Below are 12,100 nucleotides of genomic sequence, written 5' to 3'. Positions count from 1 at the left end.
CCGCATCTACCATGCAAAGTCTGCTAAGAATCCAATATATATCAATAAGGCTGCCTCTCATTCTTCTATATTCCAACAGGTACATGCTCAATCTACTCAACTTCTCCGCATAAGACAGTCCCTCCATAACTGGTATCAGCTTAGGGAAACTTTTTTGCACTGCCTCCAATGCCAGTATATCTTTTCTTAGGTAAGGGAAACAAAACAGTTCACAGTATTCCAGCTGTGGTCTGACCATTGCCTTGTACACTTTTGGCTAAACCACCCTATGTTTATACTCCATTCCTTTTTGAAACAAAGGCCAACATTCTATTTAATTTTCTTACTCCCCATTGAACTTGGATGCTAGCTTTTTTGTGATTTGCAGACGAGGGTTCCTAAATCCCTCTGTGCTGCAGCTTTCTGCAGTCTTTCTCCATTTAAATAATACTCAGCTCCTCTATTCTTCCTGCCAAAGTGCATTAGCTCACATTTCCCCACATTATATTCCATCTGCCAAGTTTTTACCCACTCTCTTAACCTATATCCCTTTGCAGAATCTGTGTTATCCTCACCAGCTGCCTTCCGGCTTATGTGTTATCCACAAACTTGGCAACAGTACATTCACGTTCTTCATTGAAGTCATTAATATAGATTGTAAATAATTATTGCCGCTGCACTGATCCCTATGGCACTCCACTAGTTACAAGTTGTCATATTGAAAATACCTTGCTTATCCCAACTCTCTGTCTTCTATCAGTCAGCCAATCCCCTATCCATTCCAATATAATACCTTCAACACTGTGGGCTCTTATCTTGCTAAATAGCCTAATGTATGGTACTTTATCGGAAAATCCAAATATATTATATTTACTGCTTCCCCTATATCTACCCTGCTTGTTAACTCCTTGCATGGACACAAATGAAACCCAGTTCCTCAATACCTCCCAATTCCTCTGCTGCCTGTGGGCTGTTGGAATGCCCATTTGATCACTAAACATGGTTAGCTCAACTGGGTGGACGGTTGCTACGGAATGCAGTGTGACACCAAGAGTGAAGCTTGAGTTACTGTGCTGGGTGAGCTTACCATGACCGTCCTGATTTCTCAATCTCCCCCCTCACCTGAGGCGTGATGACCCTCAGGTTAAACTCAACGCTGGTCATCTCTCTCTGAAGAGAGAGCAGCCCTCTGAGACTATGGTGTCATTACCTAACTATTCTTAGAGGAAGCTTACCAGAATAATACCTTGATTCCAATGTTTAAATTATGAGGAGAGACAACACAAACTAGGACTGTATTCCCTCAAAGTTAGAAAGGTAAGGGGCGGCTTGATTAAAATATTCAAGATATTTAGACATACAAATAAAGTACATTGAGATAAACTATTTCTACTCATTGGGGTGCCTAAGATTATGGAATATGGTCTAAAAAATCAGAGTCCCCTTTCTCACGAGTGAAATTAGAAAACATTTCCACATATAGAAGATATTTAGAGATTTCTTCCACCAAGGGCAACCTATAGTCAGCGCAGGACAAGTTGACGCAAGTTAGTTGTCTGATAATTTAAAATCTGAGATTGATGGATTATTGTTAACCAAACTCAGTAAGGGAGATAAGGCAAAGGCGAGTATTTGGAGGAAGGTCAAAGGGCACCAACCATTTCAAAGGATGGTGTAATAGGCTCAAGGGGCTGAACAGCCTCCTCCTGTTCCAACGGCCTATGAACCTCGGGTAGGGGTAGAGATGCTCACCGGTGTCAGTAGTTGAATGCTGTCACTGAAGTTGCCCATGAAGATGATGATGTTTAGTCGCTCCGTGAGTCGTGGGATCTTGCTGAATTTGATCATGAAGCGATCCTCTTCCCCCAGGTCCTCCAGCGGTTTCTTATCGGCCTCATACTGCTGCAGCACTTTCCGCTCATAATCGGTTGGTACAAAGCGAGTCAGCAGCTCGATGAAATCCAGATTGAGCGACTGCAAGTCAAATCTGGGTGGCGCAGGATAGAAAAGTGATGCATGTGTTAGTCACAAGAAGGAACAGAGCCACTGATGTATACGGCAAGACTCGGACACACACACACCACTAAGCTCGCTTTGTGCACAGAGCAGGACGAAGAGCTGGAATGAAGACAAAGGTGGTCAGAACTGTTTACTCATGCAAGAAACAGATAACTTGGCAACTTAATGTTCTGGGGTATACATGCCATAGGAAGGATAGAAAAGGAGGCAACAGAGGAGGTGGAGTGGCGTTTTTGGTTAGGGATATCATTGCGGCTGTACTTAGGGAGGATATTCTTGGGAGAACGTCCTGTGAAGTTAATTTGGTTGGAACTGAGAAACGAGAAAGGGAAAGCCACCTTGTTAGGATTGTACTATAAGCCCCCCAATAGTCAACAAAAAATTGAGAAGCGGGAGATCTCAGATATGTATAAATATAACAGGGTTGTAATGGTAGGGGATTTTAACTTACCAAACATAGACTGGGACTGTCATAGGGTTAAGGGCTTGGATAGGGAGGAATTTGCTAAATGTGTTGAAGAAAACTTACATATTCAATATGCAGATGTACCTACCAGAGAAGGAGCAATACTTGACCCACTGTTGGAAAATATGGCACGGCAAGTTATGGAGGTGTTCATGGGGGAGTACTTTGGGGCAAGTGACCATAATTCTATTTGTTTTAAAATAGTTACGGTAAAGGATAGAACTGTTCAAAAACTTAAAGTTCTAATTTGGCCAATTTTGATGGTATTAGACACAAACTTTCAAAAATTGATTGGGGGATGGTTGGTAAGTGGGAGGCCTTTAAAAATGAGATAAACTCTTATTATCTCCAGTAAATCCAGTATGTTCCTGTTACTGTGAAAGGGAAGGCAGGTAGGTGTAGGCAATGCTGGATGACTAGAAAAATTGAGGCTCTGGTCAAAAAAAGGGCATATATCAGGTATAGGCAGCTGGGATCAAGTGAATGCCTAGAGGAGTATAAATGCAGTTGGAGTATACTAAAGTGGTACATCAGGAGGACAAAAAGGGGACATGAGATAGCTTTGGTAAATAGAGCTGTGGAGAAACCAAAAAGATTCTGTAAGTACATTAAGGGCAAAAGAGTAACCAGGGAGAGAATAGGGCCCCCTTAAAGATCAATGTAGCCATACATGTGTGGAACCACAGGTGATGGGTGAAATACTAAATGAATATTTGCATTTGTATTTACTATGGAGAAAGACATGGAAGCTAGACTACTTGGGAAATAAATAGTGATGTCTTGAAAAGAGTTCATATTACAGAAGAGGAGGTGCTGGAGGTTTTACAACATATAAAGATAGATAAATCCCTGGGACCTGATCAGGTGTTTCCCAGAACTTTGTGGGAAGCTAGGGAAGAGATTGCTAAGCCCCTTGCTGAGATATTTGTGTTATAAGCAGCCAGGGGTGAGGTGCCGGAAGACTGGAGGTTGGCTAATGTGGTGCCATAATTTAGGAATTACTGTAAGGAAAAGCCAGGGAGCTATAAACTGGTGAACTGGACATCAGTGATGGGCAGATTGTTGGAGGGGATTCTGAGGGACTGGATTTACATGCGTTTGATTAGGGATTGTCAACATGGCTTTGTGCTTGGGAAATCGTGTTTCACAAAACTTGATTGAATTTTTTGAATAGGTGACAAAGAAGGTTGATGAAGGCAGAGTGGTAGACGCTGTCTATATGGACTTCAGCAAAGTATTTGACAAGATTCTGCATGGTAGACTGGTGAGCGAGGTTAGCTCACATGGAAACCAGGGGGAACTAGCCAATTGGATACAAAAGTGACTTGAAGACTTAGGAGATAGGGGGTGATGGTAGAGGGTTGCTTTTTGGACTGGAGGCCTGTAACCAATGGTGTGCCACAATAATTGGTGGTGGGTCCACTGCTTTTCATCATTTATAAATAAATTGGATGTGGTTAAAGGTGGTATGTTTAGTAAGTTTGCAGATGACACCAAAATAGGTGGTGTATTCGACAGTGAAGAATATCATCTCAGAGTACAATGGGACCTTGATCAGATGGGCAAATTGGCCAAGGAGTGGCAGATGGTGTTTAATTTAGATAAATGTGAGGTGTTGCATTTTGGTAAGGCAAACCGAGGAAGGGAGAGGCTAAACAGACTGGAGCTATTTTCCCTGGAGCGTCAGAGGCTGAGGGATGACTTTATAGAGGTTTATAAAATCATGGGGGGCACAGATAGGGTGAATAGACAAGGTCTTTTTCCTAGGGTGGGGGAGTCCAAAACTAGAGGGCATAGGTTTAAGGTGAGAAGGGAAAGATTTAAAAAGGACCCTTATCACGCAGAGTGTGGTGTGTGTATGGAATGGACCACCAGAGGATGTGGTGGAAGCTGGTACAATTACAACATTTAAAAGGCATCTGGATGGGTACATGAATAGGAAAAGTTTAGAGGGATATGAGTGAAATGCTGGCAAATGGAATTAGGTCAGATTGTGATGCCTGGTCAGCGAGGACGATTTGGATGCAAGGGTCTTAACTTGATGACTCCAGTAAATCCCCTTAATTAAGGGAAGTTGTAATTGTATTGGAGGCAGTTCAGAAAAGGTTCATTTGATTGATTCCAGAGATGAAAGGCTTGTCTTGTGAGGAAATGTTGATCAGTTTAGGCCTATCCTCACTACAGTTTAGAAGGTGAGAGAAGATCAAATTAAGTGCATGAGATTCTAAAGGGGAATTACAAAGTAGACCATTAATGAGCTTAATTTTCAATTTCTGATAACTTACTAATCAATTGAATGTATTAATTGAATTCAATTAAAATTCCAACATCTATCATGATGGAATTCAATTCTTTGTTCCTAGAACATTACCCTAGGCTCTGAATTACTATTCCTGTGAGACTATTACTGCCCCTACCAAGCGACTAAGGTATCAGCAATTTTCTAATCCTAGTTTTTTGTGTATCCTTGATTTTAATCTCTCCACCATTGGTGGCCACACCTTCAGCTCTGAAAAACGCTGTGTATATCTTGCTGCCTCTTACTTCATCTTTCTCCTTTAAGACACTCCTGACAACCAATCATTCCAATGAAACCTTTGGTCATCTGATCTTATATCTCCTCACAATGCTTGGTTTCCCAATCTGTCTTACAAAGTATTTGTGAAGTATCTAGGGCTATTTACCATTGTTAAAAAGGTGCAGTATAATTGTGGTAAGTTGTAGCTTTGTGGATCTTCAAGTTTTCTAGTCTGAACCAATGTTGTGAATGACATAAGGAATGAGCTGATGCTCCTGGAGTGAAGACCAGTCAATGAAGTCTTCAGTGAACACCTCAGGAGCTCAACACAGGACTACCTACCTTGAACAAAAAGCCCCGTCACTGGAAGGTATGCTAGGAGACAGGCTGGTGGGATTAAAATCTCAAACATCGACAACCAGCTGGGGAGTTAACATGTGCCCTGATTTTCTTTCATTTCCTGGTCTTCTCTCAGCCATTCAATAATGACTGTAAGAAGATAAAAACCAGGAGCAGGAAAAATCTCTTTGTTTCAGTCCTAAAGGGCTGATCCCATATCCACAGATGACAGGAGAGAATTTTGTCTGGGGATGGAGGCAGAAATGGGATCAGAAACCTTTGAATTCTTTCCAGTAACTTCAAACGTCCAGTGCCTTGCTGACCCTGGCAGGCAGTGTACATACTACACATCATCGATATAGTGAATGAAGGAGGTGGATGGGGAGCTAATTAAACTGACCATCCTCTCCCGGATTGTATTGAGATTTTTCAGTGTTGGTGAAGCTGAAGTGACCCAGGCAAGTGGGAAGTATTCCATTACAGTCCTGACTCGTGCTTTATAGATGGACGACGCACATTGAGAAGACTCATGGCAAAATTCCCAGCCTCTGACCTGCCCTTATAACCACAATATTTATATGGCTGGTCCAATTCTGTTTGTGGCCAATGATATCCCCTTTAGCTGAGTATGGCTTCAAATAACATTATTTTCCCCTTGGTTCCCACTGACTATAATTTTGCCCAGGGATCCATGATGCCACACATATCAAATGCTGCCTTGATGTCAAGGGCAGTCATTCTCCCTTCCCATCTTGAGTTAAGCTCTTTTTTCCACGTTTACATCAAGCCTAGAATGGGGCTGGAATGTAATTACTCTCAAATGGGTAACTCTACAAGCTGCTAGGAACATGAATATCTTTCAATCTCACATTCTATCTTTTCAAACATAAATATTGCACACAGACAGTGGCTCTGAAATTTCTTTGGTTACATTCTTACAAAGAGGAAAGCTTAGGCATCGGGCAAATATTGTGCCCATCTTTCTGTGCCCACCTCAAACTTTGCTTCCTACGTAACCTGCAAAGTGGTGTGAAGGTTTCCCTAGGTACCTCCTTTATCTTACCCTGTCATGGTGCTTGTCGGCTATCTTCAGGAGATCAAAGCCACTTTCTTGATCTGGAGCTCAGCAACAGTGGTGGGGTGAGATGAGTTGGTGAGATGGCTCATACTGTTCTCCACTGCTATACCAGATCCCATCTCTACGTTTAACACCAGGTACTAATATCTTACAAAATTCTTACCTAAATTCAGCTCTCTGTAGTCAATGCACAGTAAGGGGCATACAGAAATCACATCACTTACAAAGCGCTCAAATTGTTTCAAGCAAATTCTGCTTAGTTTCCCCCCTTTCCATCTCCTACCCGTCCAAACACACTTTGTCACTATAACTCACTTGATTTTTCTCCATTCCCCACACAATCACAAAAGGACTTACTTGTCAATGGCACTGCAGATTTCATCAGAGCTCAGGCCTCCTTTCCGCAGAGTAATGGCCAGATTCTTCGCTCGGTTTGACTCAATCAGTGACACCTTACTCGCCACCTTCTGTGTAACCTTCATTTTTAAGGTGTTGATATTCACTGACGAGCCCTGAGCCTTAGTTTTAAATCGCTCCTCAAACTCTGCCATGTTCAGCTCCTAGAAATCAGTGAATAGTGTGAAGAGCAGAACGAATTGATCTTTTTGCAATTCCAATTCTAGTTCTCAGCAATGATCAGATTTACATCAACTTTGTTTTAAAATAAGGAAGCCCTCAATGTGGCTGGGACAGCCATTTTGTGCCAGGAACAGGAAATGAGTGTTTCTCTGGGAGTTCTGATTGAGGCAGAAAATGCAGGCCAGGAACAACTTGCTGCTCACCTGCCAGCATGTTTTATCTGATTGTAGTTCAACATCAGACCCAAAGGTTGATGTTTCAGACTGGCATGGGATCAAGTTGATCTTTTAAACTCCTGATGCAAAGTGCTTCCAAAACAGCCAAGTGGATCATTTGCAAATTCTGTCGCTGCGGCTGAAGTGGATAAAAGTTTGGATCTACTTTCTGTGTCAGGAGCAGTATCTCACCTGCAACAGCTTTTCGTCGTCCAGTTCAGTGAAGACAGTTCCATTGATTTGATTGGGTTTCAGTGCCACCCAATTCAAGATTGGCATTTGGAACTTCGTCTTGATTGGCTGCTTTACCTTCAGACCTGCCGAAAGACACGTACAATAAATTGATTGCTGTAGAACGACCTCAGCCAAGCAAATCTCACAGTCACTGACAGATCCCAACAACTCCTAATACTCCGAAGTTATTTTAATTCCTAGTCTTTTCGTGAAAGCTGTGGGAAAGTAGAGACTTTTGATAAAGAAAATGCTGCAAGTTACCACGACATCGAGGCTGGCTACATTTTTCAATATAGGCAGCATGAGCGCTCCTACGCTTATAGAAACATAGAAAATAGGAGCAGGACTAGGCTATTCAGGCCTTCAAGCCTGCTCTGCCATTCAATATGGTCATGGTTGATCATCCAACATAGTCCCCTGCTCCTGCTTTCTCCCTGCACCCTTTGATTCCTTTAACTCTAAGAACGATATCTAACTCCTTCTTGAAAACATTCAATGTTTTGGCTTCAACTGCTTTCTGTGGCAGAGAATTCCACAGGTTCCCCATTGTCTGGGTGAAGATGTTGCACCTCATCTCAGACATCACCTGTGTGCCCACACCATCCTGATGGTCAGTTGTTACAGCCGCTTGGCAATATGTGCCAACATCGAACACAATATCCATCACAACACCTGATAATGACTTCATACATGGCACTTTGTGGTACCTTCAGGCATCTGGAAAGGTGCACTATATGAAGCTATAACATACCCAGTGGATTTAACTTGCAACAGGGTTAGGGTTAGGGTTATGATTAGATTTAGGGTTAGATTCAAGGTTAGCGTTATGGTTAGAGTTAGGGTTAGGGTTAGGGTTAGGATTACAATGAGAGTTGATCTGTTATGGTTAGAGTTAGGGTTAGTGTTCGGGTTAGAATTGGAGCTAAGGTTAGGGTTAGGATTAAAATTCGGGTTTGTGTTAGACTAGCTTCCTGCCTCTTGTCTTATGTAGATGGAATGATGGGTTAAGGTTAAGGTTAGGGTTAGGGGTAGGTTTAGGGTTAAGGTTAAGGTTAGGGTTAAATTGGCTGGCTGCCTGATGGAGATGGAAGGATGCCATCAAAACTGATATCTGAGTTTATTTTTTCCTTTATTCATGGGATGCAGGCATCACTGGCTAGGCAGCATTTATTGCCCAGAGGGCAGTTCAGAGTCAACCACATTGCTGTGGGTCTGGAGTCACATGTAGGTCAGACTGGGTAAGGATGGCAGTTTCCTTCCCCAAAGGACATTAAGGAACCAGATGTGTTTTTCCGACAATTGACAATGGATTCACGGTCATCATTAGATTCTTAATTCCAGATATTTATTGAATTCAAATTCCACCATCTGCCATGGTGGGATTCGAACCCAGGTCCCCAAAACACTATCTGGCTCTCTGGATTAACAGTCCAGCAACAATACCACTAGGCTATCACCTCCCCTGCTGAGGAAGAAGCTTTGGGTTTGAATCCAAAAGCCAGGATGTGATGTCCCTTTCAAAACATAGCCAAACAGGTTGAGTATCAACTTGCACATCCTTCCTACATCTGCCAGGGGCAGGCAGTTAAAACGAGAGAGATTCCTGGTCAGCCATGTGATGGAAAGAGATTTGAAACTCTACCTTCATTACCCATTGTTCCAAATTACAACAAGTATGTAAAAATGCATCGCTGCTTGGCCTGCTGTGTTCATCCAGCTCTGCACCTTGTTGTCTCATGTAAAAATGCATGCTATCACAGCAGCTCTGTGTGTCTTTGAGAGGTGGGGAAGGCTTTGGGGCTATTTTTGAGCTCGGTCAGCTGGATGCCCAGTTCAGTCTAGGTTAATGTCAACAGTATGCAGTATGGTGCCCGTTCTCGATGGGGTGTGTTTGGGACCTGCCTCCTTACCTCCAATGGTTGGAGGTCATAGCAATGGGTCTCAGATCTGTCTCTGGGCAGAGAATGGAAGAAGAAGAATTTAAACTAGAGTGCACAAAACCATCAACAGCAGTGAGCAGAGGACTGTAAGAAAAGCTCCTCAGTTCCCAATAGATTGAAAGAAGATAATTGTTTTCAGTAAGGATGCATTAACAGGATTGTATGAAATCCTCTTGAACTGCCAGCATCATAAAGGCACAAACCACTTTCCACTAAAAGACACAGGCAGAGGAATTTCAAGAGTTTCTGTTCTAATGCTACATAGCAGGACTTCAATCCATAAAGATTGGTTTAAAATGTTGGTCCTGCAGTAGGTAATGACTCATGAAGTCATGAGTCAACACCTATCTGTACTTGTAAATTCTGGTATTTGTCTGACTCTTAGGCACAGCCTGTGTAAAATTGATGACATTTGCTCATAATTTTAAAAAGCAACTCAACTTGATTGGGTTTTAAATATAATTCTGTTGGTTCGGATTCCCCTTCATAATTCTATCACCGACACATGCAGCACACGAAAATACAGTCCTTAGTGGGTCCTTAGAGGGAGCTGTGGTGCCACTGGATAAACTTGTTTTAGTGCATACTGCAGAGATTGATGTAACACAGCGATCTCGGCTGCTGTGTAAGTGTTGTTAGGTGGCTTGAATTCCAGGCATCATAACCTTGCTCTGTTTATATTCAAACCTTAGAACTGCAGCCCAAGACAGTGAACCGAATTGTTCTTATCTTCATAAGGTACATATTTTGCCACCGTGAACCCCAAATCAACTCAGGGCCATTTTCTCAAATGTACCTCAAAGCTGCCATTCTGGAGAGCGACTGTCAAGTTGAGACCTGTGACCTACTCCATTCCCTGCTTTAAACTGTTTGTGCCTCAGTAGGAAGCGTGGCAGATGATCAGTGACAGAAAGCAATCACAGCCATTGACGCTTAGTGGCTTGAGTACTAGGGACTGTACATATCTAGATGAGGAACCGAAGGAACAATCTCTACTATATGGCAGTGGAGGTTCACCTGAACTGGGTGCTTATGGTAGGCTGTGGTAAGAGAAATCATCCGTTAAAGCTTTCTTAAAGTTAGAATTGTGACTGTTAGGGCTATTCTTTCAGTGTTAAATGCGATAGGACCATTGTAGACCGTCCGAAAATCATCCCCAAAGGCGGAAGTGAATTTGCCACGATAAATAAAGATATTGAAAGCAAAACTGCTGAGCCAAACGTCACCAACTGCAGTAAAAATGAAACGATAAGTGTATTTTTATGATAGACAGATACTACAATCATAGCAAACTGAAAACAAACCTGACAGCATGACTGTTAGATTGTGTGACAGATTTACTGAAACACACACTCACTCTCAGTCTTGTCCAAATAACTTTGGAACAATTGAAAGTAGATGTCACAAAAACCCAACAATTATACCTGTGCTGCAAGTTTCTCACCAGATATCAGGGTGACCAACCATCCTGGATTTTCCAGGGTGGTTCTGAAATTTCGCTTCCTGTCTTGGATCATGAGCCTGACCTTTCTGCCCAGATGGAAAGAACCATTAATGCTTAGAAATGAATGTACTGGTGGTATTAGAGCTCCATTTTGTGGAATCAAGATGTGTCGGGCCAACACAAGTCATTCACAAATTTTGCTGGCTTTTTTCATCTGGGCAGAATGCTATTTGTCCTTGATTGATTCTCCGCATTTTTTTTTGCCTGTGTGCGAGGCTGGAATCTCTGGTGTCAATAGGATGGATCTGGACACATCTGAGGAGGAGAGGTCCTAGCAAAGGCATGATGGGAAGGTCCACTCCCATTCTTATGGCTTCAGTGCTCCTGCCCCTTTGGGCCTGTCAATAATGCATCCTGTTCCCACAGCCTTTGCAGTAATAAACCCTTTCTTGCTTCCACCTCCAACCTGGGGCTCCTACGTGGTCATGTCCTCCCATGGTATTGCAAGTTCCACCAATGCATGGAGTATCCACAGACAACCCCCTGGGTAGAAGCCACATGCTGCTTTGATTATGCCAGCATTCAGTCTGTCTGTGATCATTTGATCTTGAACTCTCTCTCAGAAGCAGCCCAGCAAGCCTCTCCATTGCACAAGCAATGGTTCAAATGACAGCTCATCCCCCGCTTCTCAGACCCACCCCTGGATGGGAGACAGAGACTTGGTTAAAATGTTGGAGACTGTTAGCAGAGGGTCCTGCAAAGGAACAGACTGCTCCTGTTCAATGACCATTATCAAATAAAGAATCCTTGCTTCCTCTCTTGATGACTATAAGATGATTTCAATGAGGGAGTGAAAAAAATCCCTCAGCCTGATAGACACATAGAAAATAGGAGCAGGGGTAGGCCATTTGAGACACTCAATATGATTGTGGCTGATCATCCATCTCGGGCCCCTGTTCCCGCTTTCTCCCCATACACTTGATCCCTTCAGCTGTTAGAACTGTATCTTTTTGAAACATTCAATATTTCTGCGACACAGAATTTCATAGGATCACCCAGTCTCTGGGTGGAGAAATTTCACACAAACAAAGGGAATGCACCTTCGCAGCACACACACGCACGCGCACACTCACTCGCACACTGTCACACACAAATTCAGTCTCTCTCACACACACACACACTTTCTCACACACACACACTCACATTCTCTCACACACACACCCACACACACTCTCTCTCACTCACACACACACACACACACACCCCCACACCCGCACACACACACCCAC

The 12,100-nt window shown here is 42.9% G+C and overlaps 1 protein-coding gene across 3 annotated transcripts in view; it reads right to left on the bottom strand.

Moving 5' to 3' along the window:
* fmnl1a (formin-like 1a) overlaps positions 1-12,100 on the bottom strand; it is a 294,620-nt gene that overhangs the window by 40,798 nt on the left and 241,722 nt on the right. For all 3 annotated transcript variants that reach the window (XM_048614675.1, XM_048614674.1, XM_048614676.1), the window contains 3 exons: positions 7,386-7,510; positions 6,757-6,959; positions 1,732-1,966 (listed from right to left, as the gene is read on the bottom strand). In XM_048614675.1, the coding sequence (XP_048470632.1) occupies positions 1,732-1,966; positions 6,757-6,959; positions 7,386-7,510 (563 nt within the window). The remainder of the gene's footprint in view (positions 1-1,731; positions 1,967-6,756; positions 6,960-7,385; positions 7,511-12,100) is intronic.

This window comes from Rhincodon typus, chromosome 30 (genome assembly GCF_021869965.1).
Source record: "Rhincodon typus isolate 14 chromosome 30, sRhiTyp1.1, whole genome shotgun sequence".
Classification (NCBI taxonomy): domain Eukaryota; kingdom Metazoa; phylum Chordata; class Chondrichthyes; order Orectolobiformes; family Rhincodontidae; genus Rhincodon; species Rhincodon typus.
This window is presented reverse-complemented; position numbering and strand designations above follow the sequence as displayed.